Here is a 19,845-nt window from a genome sequence, read left to right as displayed (position 1 = left end):
GGGTAACCATTTGGTTACCTGTTCAGGAGTCTTATGGCTTGGGGAAAAAACTGTTGAGAAGCCTTTTGGTCCTAGATTTGGCACTCCAGTACCGTTTGCCATGCGGTAGTAGAGAGAACAGTCTATGACTGGGGTGGCTGGGGTCTTTGACAATTTTCAGGGCCTTCCTCTGACACCGCCTGGTGTAGAGGCCCTGGATGGCAGGCAGCTTAGCCCCAGTGATGTACTGGGCCGAACGCACTACCCTCTGAAGTGCCTTGCGGTCGGACCAGGCAGTGATGCAACCGGTCAGGATGCTCTCGATGTTGCAGCTGTAGAACCTTTTGAGGATCTCAGGACCCATGCCAAATATTTTTAGTTTCCTGAGGGGGAAGAGGCTTTGTCGTGCCCTCTTCACGACTGTCTTGGTGTGTTTTACCCATTCTAGTTTGTTGTTGATGTGGACACCAAGGAATTTGAAGCTCTCAACCTGTTCCACTACAGCCCCGTCAATTAGAATGGGGACGTGCTCGGTGGTCCTTTTCCTGTAGTCCACAATCATCTCCTTAGTCTTGGTTACGTTAAGGGATAGGTTGTTATTATGACACCACCTGGCCAGGTCTCTGGCCTCCTCCCTATAGGCTGTCTCGTCGTTGTGGGTGATTAGGCCTACCACTGTTGTGTCGTCAGCAAACTTAATGATGGTGTTGGAGTCGTGCCTGGCCATGCAGTCGTGGGTGAACAGGGAGTAGAGGAGGGGACTGAGCACGCACCCCTGGGGAGCTCCAGTGTTGAGGATCAGCGTGGCAGATGTGTTGCTACCTACCCTAGGGATTGCATCATCTGTGGATGTGTTTGGGCGGTATGCAAATTGGAGTGGGTCTAGGGTTTCTGGGATAATGGTGTTGATGTGAGCCATTACCAGCCTTTCAAAGCACTTCATGGCTAAGGACGTGAGTGACACAGGTCTGTAGTCATTTAGGCAGGTTGCCTTTGTGTTCTTGGGCACAGGGACTATGGTGGTCTGCTTGAAGCATGTTGGTATTACAGACTCAATCAGGGACATGTTGAAAATGTCAGTGAAGACACCTGCCAGTTGGTCAGCACATGCCCGGAGCACACGTCCTGGTAATCCATCTGGCCCCGCAGCCATGTGAATGTCGGCTACGGAGAGTGTGATCACACAGTCGTCCGGAACAGCTGATGCTCTCGTGCATGCCTCAGTGTTGCTTGCCTCGAAGCGAGCATAGAAGTGATTTAGCTCATCTGGTAGGCTCGTGTCACTGGGCAGCTCGCGGCTGTGCTTCCTTTTGTAGTCTGTAATAGTTTGCAAGCCCTGCCACATACGACGAGCGTCGGAGCCGGTGTAGTATGATTCAATCTTAGCCCTGTATTGACGCTTTGCCTGTTTGATGGTTCGTCGCAGGGCATAGCGGGATTTCTTGTAAGCGGCAGCTCTACCCTTTAGCTCAGTGCGAATGTTGCCTGTAATCCATGGCTTCTGGTTGAGGAATTTTTTTCCCTCTGGTTGCACATTTAACATAGAGATTTGGTAGAACCGATTTAAGTTTCCCTGCATTAAAGTCTCCGGCCACTAGGAGCGCCACCTCTGGGTGAGTGGTTTCCTGTTTGCTTATTTCCTCCTATAGCTCCTCCCACCAGCCTCCACTGCTATAGAGTGTGCACCCATGAAATGGGGTACCTGCCTACTCAGTGACACCCACAGCACACAACTATGTAGAGTTTACGCAAATATTATCATCATAGCTCTTATTGCACGACTCTGAAACCACTGTGAAATGAGCCACAGCTCACCAGTTATTAAGCTATTTTATTTTAATTACATTTTTTATTTAACCTTTATTTAACTAGGCAAGTCACTTTAAGAACAAATTCTTATTTACAATGACGGCCTACCAAAAGGCCTCCTGCGGGGACGGGGGCTGGGATTAAACATGTAAAATGTTTAAATATATAAATATAGGACAAAACATCACGACAAGAGAGACAACACAACACTACATAAAGAGAGACCTAAGACAACAACATAGCAAGGCAGCAACACATGACAGCACAGCACGGTAGCATCACAATAACAACATGGTAGCAACACAACATGGTAGCAGCACAAAACATGGTACAAACATAATTGGGCACCGCGCAAAGGGCAAGAAGGTAGAGACACAACAATACATCACACAAAGCAGCCACAAGTGTCAGTAAGAGTGTCCATGACTGAGTCTTTGAATGAAGAGATTGAGATAAAACTGTCCAGTTTGTGTGTTTGTTGCAGGTCATTCCAGTTGCTAGCTGCAGTGAACTGAAAAGAGGAGTGACCCAGGGATGTAGGTGCTTTGGGGACTGTTATATAAATAATCTAATATCAAGCATTACTAGCAGACCAACGCTCTGGTTAAACCGGATGTCCTCAGATAACTCTGGGCCCAGTGTCCTCAGTCAAGTTTAGAGCCTAACATGACTATCCGAAGGACACACAGCTGCCATCACGCAAATATACTCCCCTGTAAACTACAAAGAACATCCTGCAACACTAACGAGCTCAGAGTGCCAAACTATCTCACTGACATTGACCCTTGCATGCACTCCTGCAAAGACAGGAAACACCTGAGCCTAAAGCAGACATTGCCAGTCCCTATCTTACGCTTCCTTGACACACAAACATCTCATGAGCAACGCACACTCACACTCCAATCCCCCCTACTGGTCGGGTGACGTGAGCAGAGGACTCTGCTGTGCACCAATGGGGCTCCTGCTCTGGCTAGAGCAGGCCCGCCTCCAACTCTTCAGGACCAGTCAGAAGACCAACACGACGAGACTCCACCTACATTATTCTGTGTATACATTCTGCTGTAAACTCTGGCTGGGCAGCCTAATTATTCTGACTCCTCACAGAGTCATATTGCTTAGGTCCGTGCACGATGTAGGACAAGATATCTTTGACTAAATAAACTGCCTTTTTGCTACACCTGATTCCACTCTGTCCAGCGTCCATGATTTGGTCTCACCCTCCTGTATTTGAACATCAACAGGACCTTTAACAGAATGTGACTGGCAACTTTTGCTATTATGCCTATTGAACATTCATTGAACATTCATATAGGACTGTAAAGCCTTACCTATGGAGTGTGCACCCATGGAGTGGGCTATCAGTTTACCTATCAGTACACCCACAGAACAGAACTACGTAGTTTGCACCAATATGAGCGTCATACCTCTTATAACTCTTATTGAAGGACTGCAAACACTGTGAAATGAGCCACATTAGCTCATCTATTGTGCGTATTGAACATTAATATTGGACTGTATAGCCTTATCTATGGAGTGTGCACCCATGAAATGGGTAGCCTACTCAGCGACAACCACAGTTTACAATCTAAAAGAATTGACACAAATATGAGCGTCATAGTCTTATTAGCGTCAAGTTATTTCAACATAAGGAAATGCACTTTTAGGCTCCACCCCCGAAGAATGACGAAGGCTACTTGGTGCATTTGATGCCGTGTTGAGTTGTTTTGACTCGGCACGAATTGTGTGTGGGAATTTCCCAGTTTATTTCCATGTGGATTTAATTAACATCAACAAATAGGGCACTGATAGTTGTCAGTGTAGCTAGCTAGCATGCTGTTAACATTATCTAGCTAGCTAGCTTGCTAACCTTATCTATCTAGCTAATGTTATATATTGTTGCTGTAATGTATTTTTTACTACATTTATTCAAAAGATTAGTCCAGAGCTGTGAACTTTCACGCATTGTCCGTGAGACACAACAAATTGACCCTCTTCTCACGCTCTCACGACACACCTCTTTTTTCACGCATTGAAAAGTAGCCTACTGCTTACATTTTCTCTAATAGTCCGTTATATAATCCGCGCGTTCACTTTTTAATTGTGCCTTGTATCGCTTTGAAATAGGGGCTTCTGCGCCTGCAATTTAACATCAGGAAAGGAGCCTTTATCATTTCTTATCAGAAATGTGTTTTATCAGCTTTTCATTTCCTTAAAACCGGTCAAACTGATGACATTGGACATTTTGCACAGGACCAATCTTTAGTGTTTTGGAGTTACTGCATTTTCTCCCAGAGTCCCTAAACAAAACAGACACTTTTACTGGTGTTACCTAGATTACTACTGTATTCATTATATCGATGTTAGACATTATTCTGGTGAGCACTACTTTATTTAGTCTTGTAGGGCAACAATTTATGATAGAAGAGAAGCTGCATGTATCTAACTATACTTGATAAACAAATGACCAACCAAATGTCCAAACTTATATGTGACCGACCAGATCGATTTTATGTACATTGGCTTGAGAATGTATTCACCCCCCTTGGCATTTTTCCTATTGTGTTGCCTTACAACCTGGAATTAAATATATATATATTTTTTTTTGGGGGGGGTTGTATCATTTGATTTACACAACATGCCTACCACTTTGAAGATGCAAAATATTTTATTTTGTGAAACAAACAAGAAAAACCACAAAAAAATCTTGAGTGTGCATAACTATTCATCCACCCAAAGTCAAAACTTTAAAGAGCCACCTTTTCCAGCACTTACATCTGCAAGTCTCTTGGGGTATGTTACATTTACATTTAAGTCATTTAGCAGACGCTCTTATCCAGAGCGACTTACAAATTGGTGCTTTCACCTTATGACATCCAGTGGAACAGCCACTTTACAATAGTGCATCTAGGTCTTTTAAGGGGGGTGAGAAGGATTACTTTATCCTATCCTAGGTATTCCTTAAAGAGGTGGGGTTTCAGGTGTCTCCGGAAGGTGGTGATTGACTCCGCTGTCCTGGCGTTGTGAGGGAGTTTGTTCCACCATTGGGGGGCCAGAGCAGCGAACAGTTTTGACTGGGCTGAGCGGGAACTGTACTTCCTCAGTGGTAGGGAGGCGAGCAGGCCAGAGGTGGATGAACGCAGTGCCCTTGTTTGGGTGTAGGGCCTGATCAGAGCCTGGAGGTACTGAGGTGCCGTTCCCCTCACAGCTCCGTAGGCAAGCACCATGGTCTTGTAGCGGATGCGAGCTTCAACTGGAAGCCAGTGGAGAGAGCGGAGGAGCGGGGTGACGTGAGAGAACTTGGGAAGATTGAACACCAGACGGGCTGCGGCGTTCTGGATGAGTTGTAGGGGTTTAATGGCACAGGCAGGGAGCCCAGCCAACAGCGAGTTGCAGTAATCCAGACGGGAGATGACAAGTGCCTGGATTAGGACCTGCGCCGCTTCCTGTGTGAGGCAGGGTCGTACTCTGCGGATGTTGTAGAGCATGAACCTACAGGAACGGGCCACCGCCTTGATGTTATTTGAGAACGACAGGGTGTTGTCCAGGATCACGCCAAGGTTCTTAGCGCTCTGGGACGAGGACACAATGGAGTTGTCAACCGTGATGGCGAGATCATGGAACGGGCAGTCCTTCCCCGGGAGGAAGAGCAGCTCCGTCTTGCCGAGGTTCAGCTTGAGGTGATGATCCGTCATCCACACTGATATGTCTGCCAGACATGCAGAGATGCGATTCGCCACCTGGTCGTCAGAAGGGGGAAAGGAGAAGATTAATTGTGTGTCGTCTGCATAGCAATGATAGGAGAGACCATGTGAGGTTATGACAGAGCCAAGTGACTTGGTGTATAGCGAGAATAGGAGAGGGCCTAGAACAGAGCCCTGGGGGACACCAGTGGTGAGAGCACGTGGTGAGGAGACGGATTCTCGCCACGCCACCTGGTAGGAGCGACCTGTCAGGTAGGACGCAATCCAGCGTGGGCCGCGCCGGAGATGCCCAACTCGGAGAGGGTGGAGAGGAGGATCTGATGGTTCACAGTATCGAAGGCAGCCGATAGGTCTAGAAGGATGAGAGCAGAGGAGAGAGAGTTAGCTTTAGCAGTGTGGAGCGCCTCCGTGATACAGAGAAGAGCAGTCTCAGTTGAATGACTAGTCTTGAAACCTGACTGATTTGGATCAAGAAGGTCATTCTGAGAGAGATAGCGGGAGAGCTGGCCAAGGACGGCACGTTCAAGAGTTTTGGAGAGAAAAGAAAGAAGGAATACTGGTCTGTAGTTGTTGACATCGGAGGGATCGAGTGTAGGTTTTTTCAGAAGGGGTGCAACTCTCGCTCTCTTGAAGACGGGAGGGACGTAGCCAGCGGTCAGGGATGAGTTGATGAGCGAGGTGAGGTAAGGGAGAAGGTCACCGGAGATGGTCTGGAGAAGAGAGGAGGGGATAGGGTCAAGCGGGCAGGTTGTTGGGCGGCCGGCCGTCACAAGACGCGAGATGTCATCTGGAGAGAGAGGGGAGAAAGAGGTCAGAGCACAGGGTAGGGCAGTGTGAGCAGAACCAGCGGTGTCGTTTGACTTAGCAAACGAGGATCGGATGTCGTCGACCTTCTTTTCAAAATGGTTGACGAAGTCATCTGCAGAGAGGGAGGAGGGGGGGAGGGGGAGGAGGATTCAAGAGGGAGGAGAAGGTGGCAAAGAGCTTCCTAGGGTTAGAGGCAGATGCTTGGAATTTAGAGTGGTAGAAAGTGGCTTTAGCAGCAGAGACAGAGGAGGAAAATGTAGAGAGGAGGGAGTGAAAGGATGCCAGGTCCGCAGGGAGGCGAGTTTTCCTCCATTTCCGCTCGGCTGCCCGGAGCCCTGTTCTGTGAGCTCGCAATGAGTCGTCGAGCCACGGAGCGGGAGGGGAGGACCGAGCCGGCCTGGAGGATAGGGGACATAGAGAGTCAAAGGATGCAGAAAGGGAGGAGAGGAGGGTTGAGGAGGCAGAATCAGGAGATAGGTTGGAGAAGGTTTGAGCAGAGGGAAGAGATGATAGGATGGAAGAGGAGAGAGTAGCGGGGGAGAGAGAGCGAAGGTTGGGACGGCGCGATACCATCCGAGTAGGGGCAGTGTGGGAAGTGTTGGATGAGAGCGAGAGGGAAAAGGATACAAGGTAGTGGTCGGAGACTTGGAGGGGAGTTGCAATGAGGTTAGTGGAGGAACAGCATCTAGTAAAGATGAGGTCGAGCGTATTGCCTGCCTTGTGAGTAGGGGGAAGGTGAGAGGGTGAGGTCAAAAGAGGAGAGGAGTGGAAAGAAGGAGGCAGAGAGGAATGAGTCAAAGGTAGACGTGGGGAGGTTAAAGTCGCCCAGAACTGTGAGAGGTGAGCCGTCCTCAGGAAAGGAGCTTATCAAGGCATCAAGCTCATTGATGAACTCTCCGAGGGAACCTGGAGGGCGATAAATGATAAGGATGTTAAGCTTGAAAGGGCTGGTAACTGTGACAGCATGGAATTCAAAGGAGGCGATAGACAGATGGGTAAGGGGAGAAAGAGAGAATGACCACTTGGGAGAGATGAGGATCCCGGTGCCACCACCCCGCTGACCAGAAGCTCTCGGGGTGTGCGAGAGCACGTGGGCGGACGAAGAGAGAGCAGTAGGAGTAGCGGTGTTGTCTGTGGTGATCCATGTTTCCGTCAGAGCCAAGAAGTCGAGGGACTGGAGGGAGGCATAGGCTGAGATGAACTCTGCCTTGTTGGCCGCAGATCGGCAGTTCCAGAGGCTACCGGAGACCTGGAACTCCACGTGGTCGTGCGCGCTGGGACCACCAGATTAGGTGGCCGCGGCCATGCGGTGTGGAGCGTTTGTATGGTCTGTGCAGAGAGGAGAGAACAGGGATAGACAGACACATAGTTGACAGGCTAGAGAAGAGGCTACGCTAATGCAGAGGAGATTGAATGACAAGTGGACTACACGTCTCGAATGTTCAGAAAGTTAAGCTTACGTAGCAAGAATCTAATTGACTAAAATGATTAAAATGATACAGTACTGCTGGGGTAGGCTAGCTGCGTTGTTGACACTACCCTAATCAAGTCGTACCGTTGAGTGTGAAGTTTCTACAATGCTGCTTTTGGGAGCTAGCTGGCTAGCTAGCAGTGTTGGTTACGTTACGTTGCGTTAGGAGAACGACAATAGCTGGCTAGCTAACCTAGAAAATCGCTCTAGACTACACAATTATCTTTGAAACAAAGACGGCTATGTAGCTAGCTATGTAGCTAGCTACGATCAAACAAATCACACCGTTGGGACTGTAATGAAATGAAATTAAAATGTGATACTACCTGTGGAGCGAAGCGGAATGCGACCGAATGCGAAAGTTCTATTCAGTAGACGTTGGCTGGCTATTGGCTAGCTAGGAGTGTCTCCTACGTTAAGGACGACAAAATAGCTGGCTAGCTAACCTCGGTGAATTAAGATAATCACTCTAAGACTACACACTCTAAACTACACAATTATCTTGGATACGAAGACAGCAAAGACAACTATGTAGCTAGCTAATACTACACTAATCAAGTCGTTCAGTTGAGTGTGATAGTTACTACAGTGCTACGGTAGACGGTGAACGTGTTGGGCAGATAGGAGATTTACGAAATACGATAATTACGCAATTATCTTTGATACAACGACGACTATGTAGCTAGCTAAGAAGAAATTGCTAAGATTAGACAAATCAGACCGTTGTACTATAATGAAATGTAATGAAAAAGTTATACAACCTGCAGACCGAAGCGCGGATGCGACCGGCTCGCTCCAACCCGGAAGTAGACCATCAGTATGTCTACTTGTATGTCTACAAGCTTGGCACAGCTGCAAGTCTCTTGGGGTATGTCTACAAGCTTGGCACAGCTGCAAGTCTCTTGGGGTATGTCTACAAGCTTGGCACAGCTGCAAGTCTCTTGGGGTATGTCTACAAGCTTGGCACAGCTGCAAGTCTCTTGGGGTATGTCTACAAGCTTGGCACAGCTGCAAGTCTCTTGGGGTATGTCTACAAGCTTGGCACAGCTGCAAGTCTCTTGGGGTATGTCTACAAGCTTGGCACAGCTGCAAGTCTCTTGGGGTATGTCTACAAGCTTGGCACAGCTGCAAGTCTCTTGGGGTATGTCTACAAGCTTGGCACAGCTGCAAGTCTCTTGGGGTATGTCTACAAGCTTGGCACAGCTGCAAGTCTCTTGGGGTATGTCTACAAGCTTGGCACAGCTGCAAGTCTCTTGGGGTATGTCTACAAGCTTGGCACAGCTGCAAGTCTCTTGGGGTATGTCTACAAGCTTGGCACAGCTGCAAGTCTCTTGGGGTATGTCTTCAAGCTTGGCACAGCTGCAAGTCTCTTGGGGTATGTCTACAAGCTTGGCACATCTGCAAGTCTCTTGGGGTATGTCTACAAGCTTGGCACAGCTGCAAGTCTCTTGGGGTATGTCTACAAGCTTGGCACATCTAGCCACTGGGATCTTTGCTCAATTTTAGTCTAATCTGACCAGAGTACCTTCTTCCATATGTTTGGGGAGTCTCCCACATGCATTTTGGCGAATACCAAACGTGTTTACTTGTTTTTTTCTTTAAGCAATGGCTTTTTTCTGGCCACTCTTCTGTAAAGCCCAGCTCTGTGGAGTGTGAGGCTTAAAGTGGTCCTAGATACTCCAATCTCCGCTGTGGAGCTTTGCAGCTCCTTCAGGGTTATCTTTGGTCTCTTTGTTGCCTCTCTGATTTAATGCCCTCCTTGCCTGGTCTCTGAGTTCTGGTGGGCGGCCCTCTCCTGGCAGGTTTGTTGTGGTGCCATATTCTTTCCATTTTTTAATAATGGATTTAATGGTGCTCTGTGGGATGTTCAAAGTTTCTGATTTTTTTTTTTTATAACCCAACCCTGATCTGTACTTCTCCACAACTTTGTCCCTGACCTGTTTGGCGAGCACCTTGGTCATGGTGCCACTTGCATAGTGATGTTGCAGACTCTGGGACCTTTCAGAACAGGTGTATATATACTGAGATCATGTGACACTTAGATTGCACGCAGGTGGACTTTATTTAACTAATTATGTGACTACTGAAGGTAATTGGTTGCACCACATCTTATTTAGGGGCTTCATAGCAAAGGGGGTGAATACATATGCACGCCCCACTTTTCAGTTTTTTATTTTTGGACTATTTTGTGTATGTCCATTACATGAAATCCAAATAAAAATCTATTTTAGTGACAGGTTGTAATGCATTAAAATAAGAAAGTACTACTTAAGTAGTTTTTGGGGTATCTGTACTTTACTTTACTATTTATATTTTTGACTACTTTTACTTCACTACATTCCTTAAGAAAATATTGTACTTTTTACTCCATACATTTTCCTTGACACCCAAAAGTGTTGGAGTGTGCCCCTGGCTTTCCATAAATTAAAAAAACAAGAAAATGGTGCCATCTGGTTTGCTTAATGATTTATTCTTTTGATACTTAAGTATATTTTAAACCAAATACTTTTTAGACTTTTACTCAAGTAGAATTTGACTGAATTCTACTTTTATTTGAGTTATTTTCCATTAAGGTATATTTACTTTTACTCAAGTATGACAATTGGGTACTTTTTCCACCACTGCGTATAGTGCTTTTCAGTCTCAAATGGCCATAATCTTTTGAACGTGATGGGGGCAATGAAACAATAAAGACCCACAAAGGGAAGCGAAGTGGGCGGAGGGACAATTTGCAAGTGGAGCTTGGCAAAGGGGGCATGAATTGTTGACATAATTGTAATGAAAACCCAACCTTCATTTACTCGTGACTCACTCAGGTTCCAAACTCAGTTTTACATGAGACTTTATGACACAATTATCCTATTTACACTTTGTAATCAATATTGACAAGAATAAATGTTTCTGACTCATATCAATGCCATATAGGCCATTTTATAAAACATTGGTTGTTTTTTTTAGGGGGAAGTCATTCTTTAAATGTTTGTGGGACACTAACAGTTTGAGCTGGAGGGAGAGATGAGCAAGGAAAGACCTGTTCTTGAGTGGCCCAGCCAGAGCCTGGACTTGAACCCGATCGAACATCTCTGGAGAGACCTGAAAATAGCATTGCATCGACGCTCCCCATCCAACCTGACAGAGCTTGAGAGGATCTGCAGAGAAGAATGAGAGAAACTACCCAAATACAGGTGTGCCAAGCTTGTAGCATCATACCCAAGAAGAATCAAGGCTGTAATCGCTGTCAAATGTGCTTCAACAAAGTACTGAGTAAAGGGTCTGAATACTTATGTAAGTGTGATATTTAAGTGTTTTTTTTATTTTTATAAATTTGCAAAAATGTCTGAAAGCCTGTTTTTGCTTTGTCATTATGGGGTATTGTTTGTAGATTGATGAGGAACAATTTTATTTAATCCATTCTAGAATAAGGCTGTAATGTAACAAAATGTGGAAAGTGAAGGGGCCTGAATGCTTTCCGAATGGAATGCACTGTAGTATACCCTAAAGGGCAATAATGCAGTCTAATAAGTCCACAGTGTTTTTTTTAATGTTTATTGTTTATTGTCAAATTAATTCATTATTGTATTCATTTTCAAGTTATGTAACAACATTCCAACCTTGTTTACCATTATCTAGTCCAAAAAGGGCAATATTCCACTATTTGTATCCGTTTGGATGTTTCAATGGGGAACTTTTATTTTGAAGGCAAACAGCAAATTCCACTAGTGTGGCTAGTCCTTAGTGTGGCTTTCTTTACACAGTTACTATCTGTGAGAGGTTGAGAGGGCAAGCCACCACTGTACTAAAAGAGTCTGGACCAAAGTTCACCATGTCAGGTAGAACAGCGCCATCCAATGGACAGATAAAGAAAGGCAGACAGGTGTACATACACCTATCAATGCAAAATTATGAATAACCTATAAAACGACATAGCCAACACTACATTACGCTCCGTACCTTCCTTATTGGTAGTGTGTGAATTTTCCTTAACCTGCAGACTCAGGTGAGTAAGTCCCTATTGTGAGTCTGATATTAAACCAAGATCTAAACACATAGCTGGTGGTCCAGGACCATAGTAGTAGAGACACACACACACACACACACACACACACAAGCAAACAAACACACAATAACACACACACAGACATGCGCGCACACACACTCGATTTATTTAGGTCATCTCTGGGACTGATTAAAAAAACACTGTTGATTCTGACTGTGGAAAGCCTTTTGGGATAAGCCAGAGCAATATACAGTGCATTCAGAAAGTACTCAGACCCCTTGACTTTTTCCCAAAGATTTGACATTATATCCTTATTCTAAAATGGATTAAATCGTTTTTTCCCCCTCATCAATCTACACACAGTACCACACAATGACAAACCAAAAACAGTTAAAAAAAATGTTTCCAAATGTGTTAAAGATAAAAAAACATAAACCTTATTTACATAAGTATTCAGACCCTTTTCAATGAGACTCGATATTGAGTTCATGTGCATCCTGTTTCTACAACTTGATTGGAGTCCACCTGGGAAAAAAATATTTAATCCATCTTAGAATAAGGCTGTAACGTAACAAAATGTGTAAAAAGTAAAGGGGTCTGAACACTTTCTGAATACACTGTATTTAGATTTATTGCTTTGGGATAAGAACTGAGTTTTAAAAAAATACTGTGAACATGATTCTGAGTTGAAAAGCCTTTTGGGATATTTAGATATGTCTCTGGGAAAAAACAGAATCTGGTGCCTTGGCAGAGGATCATGTTCCAACAGAATGGCTGCCATGTATCTTGTATTGGACATACAAGAAATGAACGGTTTTCATTAAGAGTAGCTAAACACATGAGAATATTGTGTTTAGACAAGTCATTTGTCATAGGCTATTTCGTTTGAAGTTTAAGCAACACATCGAACCAACAAATTCACAAACTCGGCCCCCTGCCCCATCTCAGTTTATAACCGGTCATATCAGATAATGCCATCTCTATTGCTCAGCTTTGAAATAGCTAGGGGTTGCTCTTATGACATAAATGTCTCAATAAAATTGGTTTACTATGCTGTTATGCGCTGGCTGGAAAATCCCACAGGTTTACTGAGAAGTGTGTGTGTGTCCAGAGGGCTACAACATGATCCACGTTCTCTAGAAAATCTATGTGAAACTTCCTGACAACAGGGTTTTCCTCAAACCTCCATTCATCTTTTATCTAATGAATCCGTCTATCAACTCCCCCCCCCCAACTCTCTCACTCTCTCTCTCTCTGTTTGTCTCTCTCTCTCTCACCCTCTCAAATATTAAATCAATCATTCCTAATTTATTCAATCACTCATTCAGTCCATACCTCCCTATCCTCCCTCTACCTCTCTCCCCCCTCTCTCTCTCCCTCTCTCATCCCATCATTCACTCTGTCCCCCACTGCCTCCCAAAACCCTGCTGGTTCACTGAGAATTTTTATTGTGTGTGTGTGTGTGTGTGTGTGCGTCTGTGTGTGCGTCTGTGTGTGTGTCTGTGTGTGTAGGTCCTCCAGACCTCAGTTATTTAACATGAAACAAGGCTCCTCACTCTCATCTCTGTATGTGGCCCCCCAGACAGATGAGTATGCTGGGTCTGAGTCTGGGTCTAGGCCTGGGTCTGGGTCTGATCTGTGCCTGGGTCTGGGTCTGATCTGTGCCTGGGTCTGGGTCCGGGTCTAGGCCTGGGTCTGGGTCTGATCTGTGCCTGGGTCTGATCTGTGCCTGGGTTTGGGTCTGGGTCTGGGTCTGAGCCTGGGTCTGTGTCTGGGTCTGAGTCTGGGTCTGATCTGTGCCTGGGTCTGTGCCTGGGTCTAGGCCTGGGTCTGATCTGGGTCTGGGTCTGATCTGTGCCTGTGTCTGATCTATGTCTGATCTGTGCCTGTGCCTGAGTGTGATCTGAGGGGTGTGGTCTCCAGAGTGGTGCAGTGGTCTAAGGCACTGAATCTCAGTGCTTGAGGTGTCACTATAGACACCTTGGTTCAAATCCAGGCTGTATCACAACTGGTTGTGATTGGGAGTCCCTTAGGGTGGCCAACGAGTTGTCCAGGTTTGGCCGCTGTATGTCGTCATTGTAAATAATAATTTCTTCTTAATTAACTGACTTGCCTATTTAAATGAAGGTTACGTTTAAAAAAAAATACCAGACCCTGGCCCCAACAGTAGGTCAGGTTAGGACTGAGAGACATGCGGTTTTCATTCATAAAACAATCACTTCAATAGATGGATAGGTAAATAGGTTTAATTCATTCACAATGTATCTTAAATCACCAAAAAGTCAAGACAAAAAGTCATTTCCAGGCAAATCAAGTAAAATCTTCAATTTCTAGTCCATCTTTTTTAATGGTCTTGAGGGGACACGTTCTTTACTCACACCACTCAATGTGCATATGAAACACCACTTTGGCTCTTGAAAAGTAGTAGGAGTAGCCCTCAAATTCAACCCTGCAGAGACTTGACCGCAAGGTATACTGAAAATGAAAAAGGAAGCTATTTTACAGGGTTATCCTACTAATTCTAGGCCTACTTAGGCATCGAATTGAATTGGAATATTGAATAAACGGTTTAGAGTATAGCGTTTGCATTGGTTTGCTCTAAAAGCACACGGGGTGAGCGAGCGAGCATTTGAGTTGTCTCCCACTGTGTTGCAGCTGCACACCACACCGCTCCCCTCTCGCCCCTGGCAAGAAACGAGACACTACTAGCCTATTACTCCTCCCCTCCCATGCAAAGTCGCAGCTTTCTCCCTTTCTCACACTTTTACTATGTTCTGTAACCAGCCTAAAGTTTTCCTCCTCATCCATGACGCTGGCCGTTGATGGAACGAAGAGGTCGCTAGACCACCTATAAAGCACAATTGGGACTTCAATGCCTGTGAATATTTTTAAATCTCTTGATTTTGGTTAGATGAAATATGCAATGTCCGCGGGTGAGCCAGGTTATTTCTCTGCTACATTCTGTTTTGTTTTTGGCAGCAAGCCATGCCGAGTTCTCGCTGCCTGGCAGCCTCCTCTCTCCCGATGCAGAATCAGGTCAGTGTGTCTCAGTTGTTACAACTTGGCTATAATAACTGCAACAATGTTGCGATTTTATTATTGCAATTTCATACAAAGTTCTTTATAGCCATTGCAAGCTTAGTGCATGAATTTGCGCTGGTAGTCAGTTTTTTAAAATAAATTATCTTTATTAATTGAATTATCTTGAAATGATCTTGTAGGCTATTGATAATTCCACTGAACTTCCTTTTCAATTTTATCCTCAGGTCGCTTTCTCCAGTCCCAGTCAGATGTGTCCGTGGTCCATCCAGTCAAAATTTTCAGAGATGGACAGTTTCTCTCCCACTCTCTGGTACACCGCTTTAAGCATGGGCGGCATAAACGAGACTTGGGGCTTTTGGAGGAACGCGTTTATTATAAGGTGAACTTCAAGGGTCGTGATTTGGTTTTCAATTTAACAGTCAACAAATATTTGGTGTCGAACGATTATATTCTGGAGAGGCGAAATGGGAGTGTGAACCGGACTGAGCACCGTACCACAGGTGAGAACGCGTGCCACCTGATCGGCACGGTGACGGATTCTACTAATGCGCGCGGGACGGCCGCCATCAGCACCTGTGAAGGCTTGGTAAGAAATCAGGATGCTGACCTTATTTAAAATTTAATTCATGCATGTGACAGAAATCCTTGTCATCGCTCATTATGTACTCTGATTTTAACACAAAGACACTGAAATCCTTCTCCATCTTTATGCTTGTTGGAGTCAGTGATCAATATAAGGCTTCACAATAAGGCTCCACTATAAGTCTTCATAATAAGGCTTCACTATAAGGCTTCACAATAAGGCTTCACTATAAGGCTTCACTATAAGGCTTCACAATAAGGCTTCACAATAAGGCTTCATAACAAGGCTTCACTATAAGGCTTCACAATAAGGCTTCGCTATAAGGCTTCATAATAAGGCTTCACAATAAGGCTTCACAATAAGGCTCCACTATAAGGCTTCACAATATAAGGTTTCACAATAAGGCTTCACTATAAGGCTTCACAATAAGGCTTTACTATAAGGCTTCACAATAAGGATTTGCTATAAGGCTTCACAATAAGGCTTTACTATAAGGCTTCACTATAAGGCTTCACAATAAGGCTTCAATATAAGGCTTCACAATAAGGTTTCACAATAAGGCTCCACTATAAGGCTTCACTATAAGGCTTCACAATAAGGCTTCACTATAAGGCTTCACAATAAGGCTTTACTATAAGGCTTCACTATAAAGGCTTCACAATAAGGCTTCAATATAAGGCTTCACAATAAGGCTTTACTATAAGGCTTCACTATAAGGCTTCACAATAAGGCTTCACAATAAGGCTTCACTATAAGGCTTCACAATAAGGCTTCACAATAAGGCTTCACAATAAGGCTCCACAATAAGGCTTCACTATAAGGCAAATCCACCACATTGAGAAGCAGGTACAGATAACTAAAATAGGAATGAAATATTTATTTAGCTCCATTGATTTAGCTGCATTGATTTAGCTGAGATAGGGCATTTAGTTTGTGTAATGTCTTGCCCTATTTCCAATTCACCTAGAAGCCACACCATCCCCAAAGTCAGGAGAACTTTCGTTGAAATGTACAGGAGAGAGGCATCAGACCAGTACTAAAATATACTGAAGAGAAGCATAAGAGGAATTGATATGTGGTATGGCTGGTCACAGGCTGCTGAGCAAACCCTCCTTTAGACTGACAGTACCCCGTCTGTTGGTCCAGCCTTCAAAGATTTCCTGAGACAGTTAGCAGTAATACTTTAGCTCCATGGCCCACAAATGACTGCGGCTGCCTCCTCTCAGCCTATACTGGGAGACTCTGTCTCCCTTGCACAATCTTTCCCTCTCTCTCCCCGCTCACCCTACTTCTACCACTCTCTGTCTCCCTCTCTCAGCTCTCACTCTTTCTCTCTCTCTCTCTCTCTCTCTCTCTCTTTCTCTCTCTCCCCCTCTCTTTCTTTTTCTTTCTTTCTCTGTCTCACTCTTTCTCTCTCTCTCTCTCTCTCTCTCTCTCTCTCTCTCTGTCTCTCTCTTTCTCTCTCTCCCCCTCTCTTTCTTTTTCTCTCTTTCTCTGTCTCTTTCTTTCTTTCTTTCTTTCTTTCTTTCTTTCTTTCTTTCTTTCTCTCTCTCTCTCTCTCTCTCTCTCTCTCCCTCTCTTTCTTTTCTTTCTTTCTCTGTCTCACTCTCTCTCTCTCTCTCTCTCTCTCTCTCTCTCTCTCTCTCTCTCTCTTTGTCTCTCTCTTTCTCTCTCTCTCCCTCTCTTTCTTTTTCTTTCTTTCTCTGTCTCACTCTGTCTCAGTCTTTCTCTCTCTCTCTCTCTCTCTCTCTCTCTCTCTCTCTCTCCCTCTCTTTCTTTTTCTGTCTTTCTCTGTCTTTCTCTTTCTCCTTCTTTCTTTCTTTCTTTCTTTCTTTCTTTCTTTCTTTCTTTCTTTCTTTTTTCTTTCTTTCTTTCTTTCTCTCTCTCTCTCTCTCTCTCTCTCTCTCTCTCTCTCCCTCTCTATCTCTGTCTCTCTCTGTCTCTCTGTCTGTTTCTCTGTACAGTGTTATGTTTCTCCTTGTTTGACCACAGACAGTAAGTGAGAATGTGGCTTCTATGGCTACTGTTTAGAAAGAGACTGAAATAAGACTTGAGTCACACACACAAACGAGACGTCTGTACTTTTTAGAATTCTTCAATGTTTCTTATAAGAACAAAGGAAATTAATACTTTGACTTTCATCACAATGATAGTTGTGAGCTTTGCTCTCTGTCTGCTGATCAGAAAACTGCTAGACAGCAGAGAGAGACAAATAAAAATATCTGGACAGCAGAGAGAGAAAAAGGAAAAGAGCTGAACTGCAGAGAGAGAGAGACGAAGGATAACAGATGGAGGGCAGAGAGAGAGACAAAGGAAAACAGCTGGACAGCAGAGAGAGAGACAAAGGAAAACAGCTGGACAGCAGAGAGAGAGATACAAAGGAAAACAGCTGGACAGTAGAGAGAGAGAGAGACAAATGAAAACAGCTGGACAGCAGAGAGAGAGAGAAACAAAGGAAAACAGCTGGACAGCCGAGAGAGACAATTCAAAATATCTGGACAGCAGAGAGAGAAAAAGGAAAACAGCTGAACTGCAGAGAGAGAGATACAAAGGATAACAGCTGGACAGCAGAGAGAGAGTCAAAGAAAAACAGCTGAACAACAGAGAGAAAGACATAGGAAAACAGCTGGACAGCAAAGAGAGAGACAAAGGAAAACAGCTGGACAGCAGTGAGAGACAAAGGAAAACAGCTGGACAGCAGAGAGAGAGAGACAAAGGAAAACAGCTGGACAGCAGTGAGAGAAACAAAGGAAAACAGCTGGACAGCAGAGAGAGAGACAAAGGAAAACAGCTGGACAGCAGAGAGAGACAAAGGAAAACAGCTGGACAGTAGAGAGAGAGAGACAAAGGAAAACAGCTGGACAGCAGAGAGAGAGAGAAACAAAGGAAAACAGCTGGACAGCCGAGAGAGACAATTCAAAATATCTGGACAGCAGAGAGAGAAAAAGGAAAACAGCTGAACTGCAGAGAGAGAGATACAAAGGATAACAGCTGGACAGCAGAGAGAGAGTCAAAGAAAAACAGCTGAACAACAGAGAGAAAGACAAAGGAAAACAGCTGGACAGCAAAGAGAGAGACAAAGGAAAACAGCTGGACAGCAGTGAGAGACAAAGGAAAACAGCTGGACAGCAGAGAGAGAGAGACAAAGGAAAACAGCTGGACAGCAGTGAGAGAGACAAAGGAAAACAGCTGGACAGCAGAGAGAGAGAGACGAAGGATAACAGATGGACAGCAGAGAGAGACCAAGGAAAACAGCTGGACAGCAGAGAGAAGACAAAGGAAAAGAGCTGAACTGCAGAGAGAGAGAGACGAAGGATAACAGATGGAGGGCAGAGAGAGAGACAAAGGAAAACAGCTGGACAGCAGAGCGAGAGACAAAGGAAAACAGCTGGATAACAGAAAGAGAAAAAGGAAAACAGCTGGACAGCAGAGAGAGAGAAAGGAAAACAGCTGGAATCAGAAAGAGAGACAAAGGAAAACAGCTGGACAGCACAGAGAGAGAAAAAGGAAAACAGCTGGACAGCATATAGAGAGACTAAGGAAAACAGCTGGACAGCAGAGAGAGAGGCAGGAAAAACATCTGGACAGCAGAGAGACAGAGAGACAAGGGAAAACAGCTGGACAGCAGAGAGACAGAGACAAAGGATAACAGATGGACAGCAGAGAGAGACAAAGGAAAACAGCTGGACAGCAGAGAGAGAGACAAAAGAAAACAGCTGGACAGCAGAGAGAGAGACAAAGGAAAACAGCTGGACAGCAGTGAGAGAGAGACAAAGGATAACAGATGGATATCAGAGAGAGAGAGACAAAGGAAAACAGATGGACAGCAGAGAGAGAGACAAAGGAAAACAGCTGGACAGCAGTGAGAGAGAGACAAAGGATAACAGATGGATATCAGAGAGAGAGAGACAAAGGAAAACAGCTGGACAGCAGAAAGAGAGAGACAAAGGATAACAGATGGATATCAGAGAGAGAGACAAAGGAAAACAGCTGGACAGCAGAGAGAGAGAGAGACAAAGGAAAACAGCTGGACAGCAGTGAGAGAGACAAAGGAAAACAGCTGGACAGCAGAGAGAGAGAGAGACAACGGAAAACAGCTGGACAGCAGAGAGGGAGACAAAGCAAAACAGCTGGACAGCAGAGAGAGAGACAAATCAAAATATCTGGACAGCAGAGAGAGAAAAAGGAAAACAGCTGAACTGCAGAGAGAGAGAGACAAAGGATAACAGCTGGACAGCAGAGAGAGAGAGACAAAGGAAAACAGCTGGAAAGCAGAGAGAGACAAATGAAAACAGCTGGACAGCAGAGAGAGAGAGAGACAAAGGAAAACAGCTGAACTGCAGAGAGAGAGAGAGACGAAGGATAACAGCTGGACAGCAGAGAGAGAGAGACAAAGGAAAATATCTGGACAGCAGAGAGAGACAAAGGCAAACAGCTGGACAGCAGAGAGAGACAA

General features: G+C 44.9%; 1 protein-coding gene across 1 annotated transcript in view; it reads left to right on the top strand.

Annotated features, from left to right (window-relative positions):
* The first annotated feature begins 14,442 nt into the window (after positions 1–14,442).
* Positions 14,443–19,845, top strand: part of LOC115140700 (A disintegrin and metalloproteinase with thrombospondin motifs 12-like) — a 39,994-nt gene continuing 34,591 nt past the window's right edge. The window contains exons 1-2 of the mRNA XM_065026781.1: positions 14,443–14,800; positions 15,031–15,392. Of these exons, the coding sequence (XP_064882853.1) occupies positions 14,683–14,800; positions 15,031–15,392 (480 nt within the window). The 5' untranslated portion in view covers positions 14,443–14,682. The remainder of the gene's footprint in view (positions 14,801–15,030; positions 15,393–19,845) is intronic.

This window comes from Oncorhynchus nerka, linkage group LG13 (genome assembly GCF_034236695.1).
Source record: "Oncorhynchus nerka isolate Pitt River linkage group LG13, Oner_Uvic_2.0, whole genome shotgun sequence".
NCBI classification, from domain to species: domain Eukaryota; kingdom Metazoa; phylum Chordata; class Actinopteri; order Salmoniformes; family Salmonidae; genus Oncorhynchus; species Oncorhynchus nerka.
Note: the sequence above shows the minus strand (reverse complement) of the source record. Positions and strands in the feature narration are given on the sequence as shown.